This window comes from Prinia subflava, chromosome 3, assembly GCF_021018805.1.
Source record: "Prinia subflava isolate CZ2003 ecotype Zambia chromosome 3, Cam_Psub_1.2, whole genome shotgun sequence".
Lineage (NCBI taxonomy): Eukaryota > Metazoa > Chordata > Aves > Passeriformes > Cisticolidae > Prinia > Prinia subflava.
This window is the reverse complement of record NC_086249.1, coordinates 89,025,694-89,038,616: the sequence shown is the minus strand read 5'-3', so window position 1 is coordinate 89,038,616 and position 12,923 is coordinate 89,025,694. Positions and strand designations below refer to the sequence as shown.

At 40.2% G+C, this 12,923-nt stretch overlaps 1 protein-coding gene across 1 annotated transcript in view; it reads right to left on the bottom strand.

Moving 5' to 3' along the window:
* Positions 1 to 12,923, bottom strand: part of FRMPD4 (FERM and PDZ domain containing 4) — a 298,571-nt gene that overhangs the window by 26,003 nt on the left and 259,645 nt on the right. The window contains 1 exon segment of the mRNA XM_063392835.1: positions 3,880 to 3,925. Within this exon segment, the coding sequence (XP_063248905.1) occupies positions 3,880 to 3,925 (46 nt within the window).

The following is a 12,923-nucleotide window of genomic DNA, read 5'->3' as shown; positions in this document are numbered from 1 at the left end:
AGCATTAAACAAAATAATGCCTTTAAGTAAAAATGATCCACAAAAGCTTTCAAAGAGTATTAAGTGAACTACAGAGGACTATAAATCTAGATTGCATCTACTGTCACCTGCAATCATAAAGGACAGTTACTTAATGCAAAATCAAACCACACTCTAAACAGCACAAATAAAACCAATTAAGAAATAGCACTTTTGTAATCCATCTTGGCAGATATTTTTTGTGCAATGGGAGAAGGAAAATCACCATCAAGAAGAGAGATCAATGAAATGTTTGTAGAGAGGTACTTCTGCCAAGAATGGGGAAGAAATCCAGTCTTTATTTAAAAGCCCTTATTTTCATTTGTCTGGTTTCTACTTTATCATCCTGGTTTTATCGGCAAAATAGTAAAAGGAAACATGGAGAAGACAAAATTAAACAAGTGGGGAAAACACATGCGCATCATAATTTTTGAAGGCATAAATATTATTTCCCAACTGCATGGCAAATTGTATTTGTCAGGGGATCCCCTGCACAGAAGACCAGGACAGGGTACACAGCTGGAGTGCAGCCACACCAAGGGGTTGCAGGGCTGAAGGAGCTGCCAACAGGTTCTGGCACTACTCATGCAGTAGCATGGACCAGATGTTCAAAGTGACTCAGGAGAGCCCAGGTGACCTTGGGGTCCAAGGTTTCCACAAACTGAAGGGTCTTGCACTACTTCAGGGCCAAAACTTGGCTGCACACACTGGCATCATCCCAGCTGCTCCACATCCCCACAGACACCCTTGGTTCCACTGCAGAAAAACTTGAAGTCGTAAGTGGTAAGGGGAGGATGCTATGAATCTCCAACTTTGGGATAAAAATGGGTCAATTAAAGCTAGCACCACCATGCAGGCATTAATCTCATCTTGTAACTGCTCTGTGCACATTCTTGGGGAGATGATCTTCATGCCTGTGTGAGCTTACCTGTCCATCACCCCCAAAAACACAAGTGTTCTGTCTGCTGAAGTAGAGCTGAGGGACTCTGACAGACATACCAGAGTGGGGCAATGCAAATTCATGTATAAAATGGGCACATCAGTCCAAATGGCTGGCAGAAAAATGTTTCATTGCCATCCTTAGCTCAGTGACATCTAGAGGTAGTTTGGCTATTGATTAGATTTTGCTGCTACTTAATGAGAAGCAGATTCTGCCTTGTCAGGCCTCACAAAGAGCTTGAACAGCTGTGAATCCCAGACTGACACAATTAAAGAATGGAAGGGACTTCAAAGATCATCCACTTCCAAGCCCTCTGCTATGGACAGGGACACCTTCTAATAGACAACCTTGCTCAGAGCTCCATCCAACCTGGCCTTGAACACTTCCAGGGATGGGGCATCTACAGCTTCTCTGGGCACCTTTTTCCAGTGTTTCACCACCCTCAGAGTAAAGAATTTCTTCCTAATATCTAGTCTAAACCTACTCTCTTTCCATTCAAAGCCATTGCCCCTCGTCCTGTCACTACATGCCTTGTAAGCAGTCGGTCTCCAGCTTTCTTGTAGGCTCCCTTCAGGTCCTCAAAGGTCACAATCAGGTCACCCTGAAGTCTTCTCCAGGCTGAATAATCCTAATTCTCTCAGCCTTTTCCCACAGGAGAAGTGCTCCATCCCTCTGATGATCTTGGTCTAACAGGTTGATGTCCTTTGTGTGCTGGGGATCCCAAAGCTGGATGCAGTGTTCCAAGTGGGTTTTCATGAGAGTGGAATAAAAGGGCAGAATCACCCCCCAAGTCCTGCTGGTCACACTGCTATTGATGCACCCCAGGACACGTTTGGCTTTCTGGGTTGAAAATGCACATTTCTGGCTCATGTACAGTCTCTCACCCACCAGCACCCACAAGTACTTCTGGGCAGAGCTGCTCTTGATCTGTTCATTCCCCAATTTGTACTGATACCAGAGATTGCCTTGACCTATGTGCAACACCTCACACTTGGTCATGTTAAATCTCAGGAGATTCCCCGGGCTCATTTCTTGAGCCTGTTCAAGTCCCTCTGGTTCTTCAGGTGTGTCAATCACCCCACTTGGCCTGGTGTCACAATCTGCTGAGGATGCACCTGATCCCTTTGTCTATGTCATTGATGAAGATATGAAATAACACTGGTCCCGTTACAGACCCCTGAGGGACACCATTTGTCACTGATGTCCAGCTGATGATGGGCACTCTGAGATGTTGACCACAACCCTCTGGATGCGAGCATCCAATAAATTCTTCATCCACCTAAGAGTGCCCTAACAAATCTGTCTCTCTCTAGTTCAGAGGGCGTTGTGGAGGACTATGTCAAAGGCTTTTCAGAAGCCCTGTTAAAAGGTATCTGCAGCCCTTCCCTTGTCCACTAATGCAGTCACTGCATCATAGAAAGCCACTACGTTGGTCAGGCAGGACTTGCCCTTGGTAAAGACCCCAGGTCATGAGTTTGCTTCTTTTCCAGGTTAAAGGCTGGAGAAAGACTGTACCTGTGCTAAGGTCTTCCATTGAGCATGGAGAGCACAATTTATTTGGGTTTCAGCTTCCCTTACATTCAGTACATAGGGCCTTGCTCTCAGACCAGCAGCATAATGATAACAGGTCACAGCACCTCACAGACATGTTACTACACTTTGCTGTAAGGACTACACATAGGGGCACTAAAGCACATGCCCTTTCTTCACCTGAGATTTATATACAAGAATTAAGTCTGTTAATGGATGAAATCTGTAAAAGAAAAGTGGGTGGATATTTCTTTTCCCCCATATTATAGATATTCACTATGACCCAGACCACTGGCTGTAAAACAGCAAGCTTTAAAGGCAGTTAGGTTTTTTATGTAGTCAGACCAGGCCTCATTTTCATTTAAGGTGACTGATCCCAGACCACCTTCCTGACACAGGTCTTACTGCAGGGAGGTGGCCCTGGCCTGTTTTTGCTGTGGAATGCATGGTTTTGCCCCACAAATTAGGTGCATCCTTCTAGAAAGTGTGCAGGACAATTAAAGCTGGATGGCCACCTCAAGACTAACCAGAAAGGTTAATGACTAGTAAAAAGACCCACAGCATGGGCCAAGTTGCAAGATGTACATTTTGGCAGCTTCATCAGATAAACTTGTTTTTGATTCTTTGTGTCAAATCCACCTCATCTCTTATTCTTGCGTGAAAAGGATGCTATTGTCCCTTGTTAATGAGAACTGCTATGTATCAGGCTAGACAACAGGGAGCCAAATGGACCTGCTGAATCTGAATTTCTCCTGATGCTGGCTGAGGCCCCAAAGCAGCCCACAGTGTATGCATGGCTGTGCATGCACAGAGGAGGTTCCTCCCCTGGCCTGGCTTGTCCCATCTTTTCATGGGAGATGGGTTTGAGCTGACAGGTCATGAACCCACCCCTACAAACCCCTGAGTGACTGCAGAGTCATGTCTCATCAACCAGCTCTGAATGGTTGCAGTTTCTCCCAGTCCATTCAAGGTAACCTCACATGGCTGCCTGTCTGTCTCTGCTCTCCCTTCACCTCCACAAGCTGGAGATACAGACAGAGCCCTCCCTTAGAAAAGGCACAGCTGGTTTGCTGCAGCAGTGTAACTCTGTGGGACCAAGGCACAATCAAGAAAAACCCAGCAGCTGCTACAAACAAGAAATTGAAGCAGAACTCAGAATTCTGCTCTATCACTATGAGTTTGACAACTCTGTTATTTTTTAATTTACTAATGTAGCCTTTGAGCACAGGACACAGTAATGTTATCTTAAACATCACCTTTAATAGACACAGTTCTTATTGCACTTACTTCTTTTTATTGCACAGATAATGTAGGGACACAAGCAGAATATGGGCAGAAAAAGAAGCTGCTATGTTGCTAGGAAACTAATTCAGAAAACTGACAATACTTACAGGGTAAGGTTGAACAACAGTAAGGAGGATCGATTCTTTGCAGCTTCTATAAAAAGAAAAAAAATAAAATCAAGCAAAGAGTCATACTTTTACTCACTACTGATAACCAGCTTTGCTTTTTAATGGAGAAAACTGCAGTAACATGGATTAATGAGAGATTAATAATATGCCAAAATAACAATAAATATTAAGAAATAAGCTTTTTCCAATCTAACAAATTGAATTGGCCTAACTTTGCAGTTTATGCTACAAACTTTTTGCTTCATCAGAGAAACCCGCTTGCTGCAATAAATGGTTGTTTCTAGCAAGAATGAAATAACCTTTGATTAATTGTATTAGTTCAGCATCTGTAGTCTACGAATTTCTTTTACCTACTTTGCAAATGCAAGTCTCTTTTATACCATCGAGCTCATGTACACTTCAAGCCAAATACTGTTTGAAGACAAGAAAAAAAAAAAAAGGACAAAATTTGGCCCCATTTCCTCTCTAGCTCACCTTTTCAAATGGATGGGAAAAGACTAATATTTGGTGAATTGTCCCATCAGGATTTTTAAATTTTTATAGGATTGCTAAGGAAAGGTTTTTCTTTCAATTTAAACAGTTCTTCTTTACAATGAAACTGCTAAATGGAAAACATATGAAATGCTTGAAAAATCCACAACTGATTTATAGATAAAGAGAAGAAATTAAGAATCTTGATGTGACCAAGTGGTCTAGACAAATAATACATATATTTTAACTCTTGGTGGGTAGTTGGGGGTAGTGAATAACTGTGCAAAAATAAAGTGGAAGAAGAAGGAAGACAATCACAGTCAATATCACTGTCTTTTGATTAGATGGTTGCAGTGGGTGATACTAGCTAAGAAAAGGCCAGTTGCCATTTTGTTGAGATAGAATTAAATTTCTCTTGGTTTTACTACTTTTAAACACAAATTGTTTATTTATATGACTTACTACCTGGCTAAATTGACACAGAATTGATTTTGCATGGCTGATCTGCTGAGTAAAACTAAAGAAATCATACTGTATTGGTCTTATATAGGGTCACCTTACAGGCAAAATGACACCTCTGATATGCACCTTAAAAAGCCAGAAGAAAAAAAAAATGGAGGAGAGACTGAAGGCCTTGTCAGAAAACTGTTCTGGAAAGCCAGTCTATATTTGATGAGTCAAACACATTACTGAATGCCAACACGGATAACAAATTCTACTTTTGTCAAAGCCATCAGTCATGTAAGGGGCAAAGTCTAATCTAATATCATGTAACTGAAGAAAAATTAGTTAGAGCCTCAATTTTTACTTCATTAATTAGATATTTGTATCATTCCCACATTTTTTGGGAATCTACAAATGCATGTTAAGAAAGGTAATGTATTTCAAGAATCTCATCATCTCTGTGCTATCTACATCTATCCAGCTATGATTGCTATATTAACCTAGGCAGGTTAGTAGACAGAAAGGCTCACAGTTGTTAGTTTGGGATAAACTGCAGCCCTGGGATAACTGCATCATGATGAACTGATCTTTCAATTACTTTGAACTCACTACTTTATGTTTCTCATGCTGTGTATGATTAGCACCACCACTGCCACCTGTAGTCCAGCTACGTTAGAGATTGTCTTTAAAAACGAGAATCAGCTTCTCCTGAAAATGTTTTTCAGCTCTTCATTATTCTTGGATTAAACCTGTCCAAATGTCAGGCTAGGCAAGATTCAGCCTAGATTAGCAAGTGATTTTTTTTAAACCAAAAGATCAAAAGATATATTTTGTGGAAAGGCTTTCTTGCAGGATAAACACTTGCATTGGAAGGTTGCTAGATTCTGCATCATACATTCAACATTTGAGGCTATAATAAGACCCTTTGGAGTATCTGGACACAATCATTCATACACATTCAAAAAGTCGGTGTCAAGCACTACAGACATCCCTCATCATCACAGTAAACATTTCCTACAGAACTCGTGCTACATACAAAACACAGCACAGCTGCAAAAGAAGTAAGCATTTAATCATCAGCTTTTTTGATCTGCAGTACTCAGTCATGACTGCACTGCTCGTTTGAAAACTTCCTCAGCTAATGATGACAAAACTCTGCAGGACAGCTCATCTTTTTTACTTGCAGTATGGCTAGCATATCCTATGGATCTATATGATAAACCTTGCACAGCACTGGAGACTGCCAATTGTACCATGTATTGTATACGTCACAAGAATGGAGAAACAATGGAATCACTGACTGTGTGATCTCTGGTTTGTAGCTTAAATGTATGTGGACAAACTTAGATCCCTGTGTGACAGTAGAACATACAGACAGTTAAGTTTACAGAAACAAGGTACATCATCACACTGAAATGCGAGCTGTTGTTTAAATAGCACCAGAAACACAGTGGCATAGGCTAAAAAAGCCCAATTGCAGTCTTAGTTTCACCTTGAAATGTCTTTCCTCATTTAAAATGTGACTAAATGAAAAAAAAAAAAAAAAAAAAAAAAAAAAAAGAAGTTACAGGTTTTTTTATTACCTTTCATACTCACTTAACAATTATCTAATTATTTCTGGAGTCAGTCAAGACCAAACATCTGCAATACCAGTTTAGAAAAAACAAGCTGCTGACTTTTTGAGTGCTCTGTCATCTGACTGGCTAACAGCAACATCACAACAAAATATATTCATGTTTCTTTCATTTCCTGACATTAGAGTCAAATAGTGATAACAAAGCTAAAATCTGAAAACTCTGATGGGAATCTGTGATTCATCTCTTGTCCTTCTCCTTGTCCTGCATGGTGATTATATCTGTCCGTTCTCACTACTCCTCACAGCTACTTAGGCTGCAACAGGGAGAATCAGAAACAGAATATAGATGGTTTGAGAATCAAATTATGTCTATTATAAAGGTTAAAGTTGCATTACTAAGTATCAGGCATCTCCAGCTACATGAGGCATTAACAGTCAGCTACAATGCCAGCCTCTGTGAACTTGAGGCTGGAAATCACTGCCTCTCTTCTGCCTCTTGCTAGCTGGGAGAGAGGAAAGGCAAAGGCAGATGAGGGACATGGGGGAATCCCAGTATCTGAGCCCAACAGAATAAGTGGGGCTGTTATTCATATGCATCCTACAGCAAATATAGCATATAAACAGAAAAAGTATATCTGTTGCTCTTAAGAAGGAATAATGAAAAACTGTTTATGCTAATTTTAAAACTTTTAGCAATTTTACATACTAGAGGAGTACTTGGTTTCTTTCCCACTGAAGATGAACAAATAAAGAATTAATTAAAGCTATAATAAATAAGGGAATGCAATTCAGAAAAATCTTCTAACCATAACTTAGCTGTTTCATTCACAATGAACATTAAATTCTGAAACTCTTGTTTGAAACACTTTTCTCTGCTATTTTAAAGTCATCTGTTTCAATTTGGGTCTCATTACTGATGAGCAAGGTCTGAATTCCACAATTGTGGAGTCTGATGCCATGATCTGCAGCATGTTTACACTACATTTTTGAAGCAAGGAAATGGAAATCAATGGGTCAAAAGCTAACTACAAAATGTAACAGGTTACCTCAAATGCTCTATTGAAAGCTAAGGAAAGTGGAAATTATCTTCAAATTCTAGCATCCAGGCTAGAGAAGAATCATTCAATGGTTGGATGTCTTTCAATATTATGAATATTAACACAGTATTAATGAGCAAAGAGTTTGCAAAGTCACTCTATTGTAGTACATTTTTAATTATTTCATAGAATGAATCACAGAATGAGAGACAGGTTTGGGTTGGAAGGGACCTTAAAATAATTTAGTTCCAATTAAGGATCATTTCTATTTGAGCTGTATATATATATTTACATAAAACCTATTATACAGTATTTATATTCACCTAGGGAAGCTACAAATTCCACTTCCCCAGGCTTTTATCATGAGCAACAGTTCCTGTGGAAGAGGTTTCCCCAGAGATCCAGGTAGATTTATTTCCAGGGATGGAGACACCTTTTGGAAGGACCTTGGTGGGACAGAGTGGACCCAATTTGAGGCAGTTTCCTCATTCTCAGTTGTTATTACACACACACAGACTGAGCCTTGAAGTCCTGTGATGATGCCAACCTGCCTGAGCTGACCTGGGGAACCTTGATAAACTATCAAACTCAGAATTCATGGGCACCTGTGAAACGATGTGCAGGGATCCAGGGAGAAAGGCTTTAAGAAGGGTGTGCCTTCCCCAGGGCAGTTCTTGTCAGCAGAGAAGCAGCACTGTGCAAACAAGAACAGCCAAGCTAAAAGCCCTCTGCACCAGACAATCCTCCAGCAAGAGCCATGGCACGTGGGGCACTTCCCTTTCCATTTCCAAAGGGAACCCTGCAGAACACAAACTACAGGCAGTAGAACCATGACACTGACTGGCAAGTACAAGAGATCACACCATGCTACTGTGGGCAGATCCCTTTTGGCCTTTTAATTACATCTACCCATAGATAATCACTGTTTTAGCAGCAGGTGACGCATCAGACCTCTCCAAGCCTAGGAAGATATTTTCCAGAAATTTTTTTAGGGGAACACAGAAAATTATACTTTCTCTAGAGGTTTCCAATACCTGGCAGAACCAACTGCTGGAAGAGTGGTGCTGGAACAGTGTCTGCCTGTTCAGCTGACCTCTGGGAACTCTCTATGAAGATCCCAAACACAGTGAGAGATGGTCATGCCTGCCATCACACCATGCAGGCAAGGCAGGGTACACCACACGCAGCATTACATCCCAACTCCATCTCAGAAGACAATTGCAGGAATGCAGCCAGCAAGAAACCTCGCAGGAGGCTCATGAAATAAGGTACATCACCACAGAGGTAAGGCCTGGGGCCCCAGTTTAGGAAGGACAGGTAACACTACATGAAATATATCTGTAGAAGAGGGGGAAGCTTTGGTTTCAGACACATGAAGAACAACTTAAAGATGAGCATCAGCTTGGATACTGTTTTCTGGAGATGACAGCACAGAACACAAAGATCATAGTGTTCAGGTCTAATTTTTGGAGATTAGGATGGTGCATTGTAACCCCTGGTATCAGAAGGCAGAGACATCACAATCACATTTAGAAAGCTGTGGCTGCCCTGTCTACTGATGTTAATGATATTACCTGTCTTTAGCCTCGCTGTGGATGGAGTGAAATACTCTTGACATCCAAGCAACTTCAACTTGTGAACTCCTGAACCCTGCAGTTTAATTTGCATAGCCTGCTGCTTCACAGTGTCATTAAAACTGAAGTCTGCCATCAAATATGTGAGGGCTTGCAACAGCAGAAGTAATCTGCACAAGAACTCAGGAATCTTGCAAGAATCCTGATTGAATGCTGAGCCCTAAAAACTGCATTAGTAATGGATGCTTGAAACAAGCACTGCTACATAAAGTATAAAACACATAAGGATGGGATTATTAGAACACTGCAGGATCAAAACAGCAGCAGAAACACAGAGGAGTGAAAAGATGTTCTGATTCGAACATAAATAACTTCAATAATAGCATACTGAAAATTACTGTCAAAGCAAATTGTGTTTTATATAAATGTTATTTATTTTAAAGGCCTGGCATAGTGTGAAAGTCAGTCTTTAAAACTGTCACAGTCTGCTGCTGGCACTAATTGGAACCCTTGTTGGCAATCTCTGTAAGGGGTCAAGGAGTGAATGTATCTGCAGGCTGAATTACGCTCACTTCCCCCAACAGAAGTGGTCCCTTCAGATCAGGGCTGTGGCACACTGGTGGGCTTTCATACAGCAGATGCCATCTCAGATACCTCTGCAATAAAGGCTTCGAGAATAAAAAAGTCTCCTCCTCTTTAAGGCTGTCAAGCTTTCACATGTACCATATTCACACTGCTTCCTTCTGTATTAGCACTGTGGCAAGGTGAGCCCTATAAAGTTGTTTTTGAATTTCAGTGCTGTATGATGCCTATATTTACCACTTGTCAAAATAAATCCTCCTCTCACAAATACTCAAAGTTTTCCAGTTGCTCATATTTTCAACTTTAAGGCTGTTTTAGAACTTTGTAACTGAGTTACCAAAATGTTGGTCAAACAGCAAATACCCATGTGTGCTGTAAAAACGTGTGTATGCTTTTCGAAGAGTGCTTTGGCAAGGCTGCTTGAATACCAACAGCAGCGATACACTGCTGCCTAACTCCTGAGCAATGTTAGCTGCTCCTTACCACACTGGCCTTCAATTAATTCTTGACTGCACCTGTAAGTGTTGGTGATATGCAGAAAGCTTGACATTGATCGAGGTGCCTTCCTTAGACAACCATTTTCCTACTTACACAGATTTATGATTTATGTCTCCCTCAACCTCTGAGAGCACCTGGGGTTAAATTTCAAGATGGAACCAAGAACATATTAGGAGTTATTACACTAGAATTCTCTGATCCAACAGAAGCAGTAGTTGCTTACTTTGGTCAGTGTATCAAAAAACAACCAAGAGCCAGATGAGCATGCGTGTGTATCCGATGGACTGAGACTGTCACCAAGTCCAACTGTTGGCATACCACTGCCAACACCATCACCACGCCAATTAGTTCATGCTGCATGAAGATGCCATACAGCCAAGGAGAAAAATGTAGTGCTTATTCCCCTATTAATTAATTGTTCAGCTGTCCTATTCTAATTAGACTTTCTACACATTAGTTTTAAAGGATCAAAGGCAGACCAAATGAGATAATATTGGCCTCTCAGGTCACTCATCCAGGCCAACGTTCCAGTGCTAGTTTTTCTATCATTAACTGCCAAAGTCTCAAAATCTCTGAGGAAATATTAATTTCCAGAGTGTAATGAATAAAATGAATATGAGGCAACCACAAGATGTCTATTGATGATGTACCTTGCAAAATAGTTCTATGGAGCTTTAATACGATACTAGCAAAGTAAAATATTTACAGACGAGGTTAGTCTCACCATGGAAAGGTCAGTTGTACTCTCCTGAAAATTTCTCATCTTTATTTGTCAGACTGTGCTGTTTGCATCAGACTGCAATTACTTTGAAATGGCATTTCTGGGAGCATTTGTTCAAGCCCTTTCAGACAGATTCTAAGTGAGCTAAGTGCAATTCTGTTCTCCCATTCAGCAGCTGTCCATGCAAGGATCCAGCAGACACAAACACCTGCCCACTGCTCACAGTGCTCAGGGACGGTAAACCCATGTAGTCAATCTGGGTTCACCCATCCTTGGCACTGGCATTCTTACTGAGGATGTGCAGGAACCTGGGCTGTAACAAAACACCAAAGCTGCAGAAAAAAAATGCACAATATGGTAAATTCTAACCATTCCAAATAATGCAACCCAATGCTGATACGACAGACTATGCCTTGAAACCGTGGCATGAACCATTTCTCTGAGGCAGCCACCACAGACCTAGCAATGGTTATGAAATACGTTCCAATGACTTCATCATTTCTTATGTTCAGCCTTCAAAAATGGAGTCATTGTGATTTTTGCTATAGTAGCATACAGGTTCATATAGAGTTTAATTTAAAAAATGCTAAATGTAATAACAACATCCTTCTGTTTTCTAAAAATAACTTCTAAATTTATGTAAATATATATGGATGGTCAAACTGAATTCAGAGTTCACTTACTTGGGAGAGAGAAGGAAAAGAAATACAACATCTCAAGTACATCTCTGTACAGATCTCTTATGTTCCTCTAGATTATCTGAATTAGAATGAAAGAAACTTTCTTATGCTCTCCTGAATTTCCAGCACTTGTTTAGACACTTTGATTCAGTCACACAGTCTCTTGAATTTTTATTTCAATTTTTCTTCAATAGTGGAAACAGATAAAATAATGAAGGTTAAAGCTGAAGGGTATTATGAGACAACTTTTCAAACCCTGGAAATTGATGTTATTCCATTCACTTACTTCAGTGTAACACAGAGATAAACAATACGATCTAGCAATTGAAAAGGATGTTTCAGGGAGTAAACATAATTCTAACTTTTACATAATGCAGCCTCATTGGTTTCCTCCTCTTTCTTTCAAAGAGATGTTATGTAAATTTTTATTTAGAAAAGAAACTGTCTCCTTATGGCTTATTTTTATTGTCTGTTTTGCTGGCCCTATGTTAGAAGGCAACAATCATCAGTTTACTCAAATTTTTTTTTCTCTGGTCTGGATGCAGCAGATATGCCCCATGAGAAGGGAAAATTTTGAGTTAATTTGTGGTGGGCTACTTCTCTTCATTTTAAGTGGTAGAACAGCTTAAACTTAGCCTAGAAGTCAACAAAAACTTCATGGCACAGCTAATGGCTATTTTTGCAGACATGTAACCCCGTGCCCAGGTTAAAACTACACTGATGATTGAACAAGCAACGTGCAGCTCTGCTCTCACAATCCAATGCTGGACTGGAGAGTGACTGCTTATGGATTTGAAGGAAAGTCCCCTTGCTGGGATGGTCACAGCATCTTCTGGAGCAGGAAGAGCAATGTTGCTGTCTTCCACAATGAACACTGCCTCTACCTCTACCAGAGCTCTAACAAGAGCTCTTGTTTGCCTGCCTGGTCTTGACAAAACTTAGCCAATTGATATACTGATATTAATATAATGCAAATATTGCTTCATTAGCACTTATATTCTCCCAAGGGTTTCTCATCTACTCTGATATTTGACATAGATGGATATACTTTGGACAGAGAAGATGTACCACACATGTTGATGCAGAATTTTGTATAGTTTTGTGGAGTATATTCTAGATACTATGGAAGTTAAGAGATCAATAAAAACAATTATTCAATAAAATCCATTATCTAATGCCAAACAGCTTGAATAAATAATTACATCAGTGGATTAAAAGAAACATTAGTAGGACTTGTTCCTTGCTGAGAAACAAGGAAATCACATGCTCTAGAATTATACTTCAAATTGGAAATAAGAAAGTAAAAGAAAAGATGGTTGAAGATGTCAGAAACTGTAGAGAGCAATGCCAGTATCTGTACAATTGCAAAAGAGATTTATGGGAGTTAAAGGTTAAAGAGGACGAAAGATCACTAAAGATGAGAAAATCTTACCGATATTT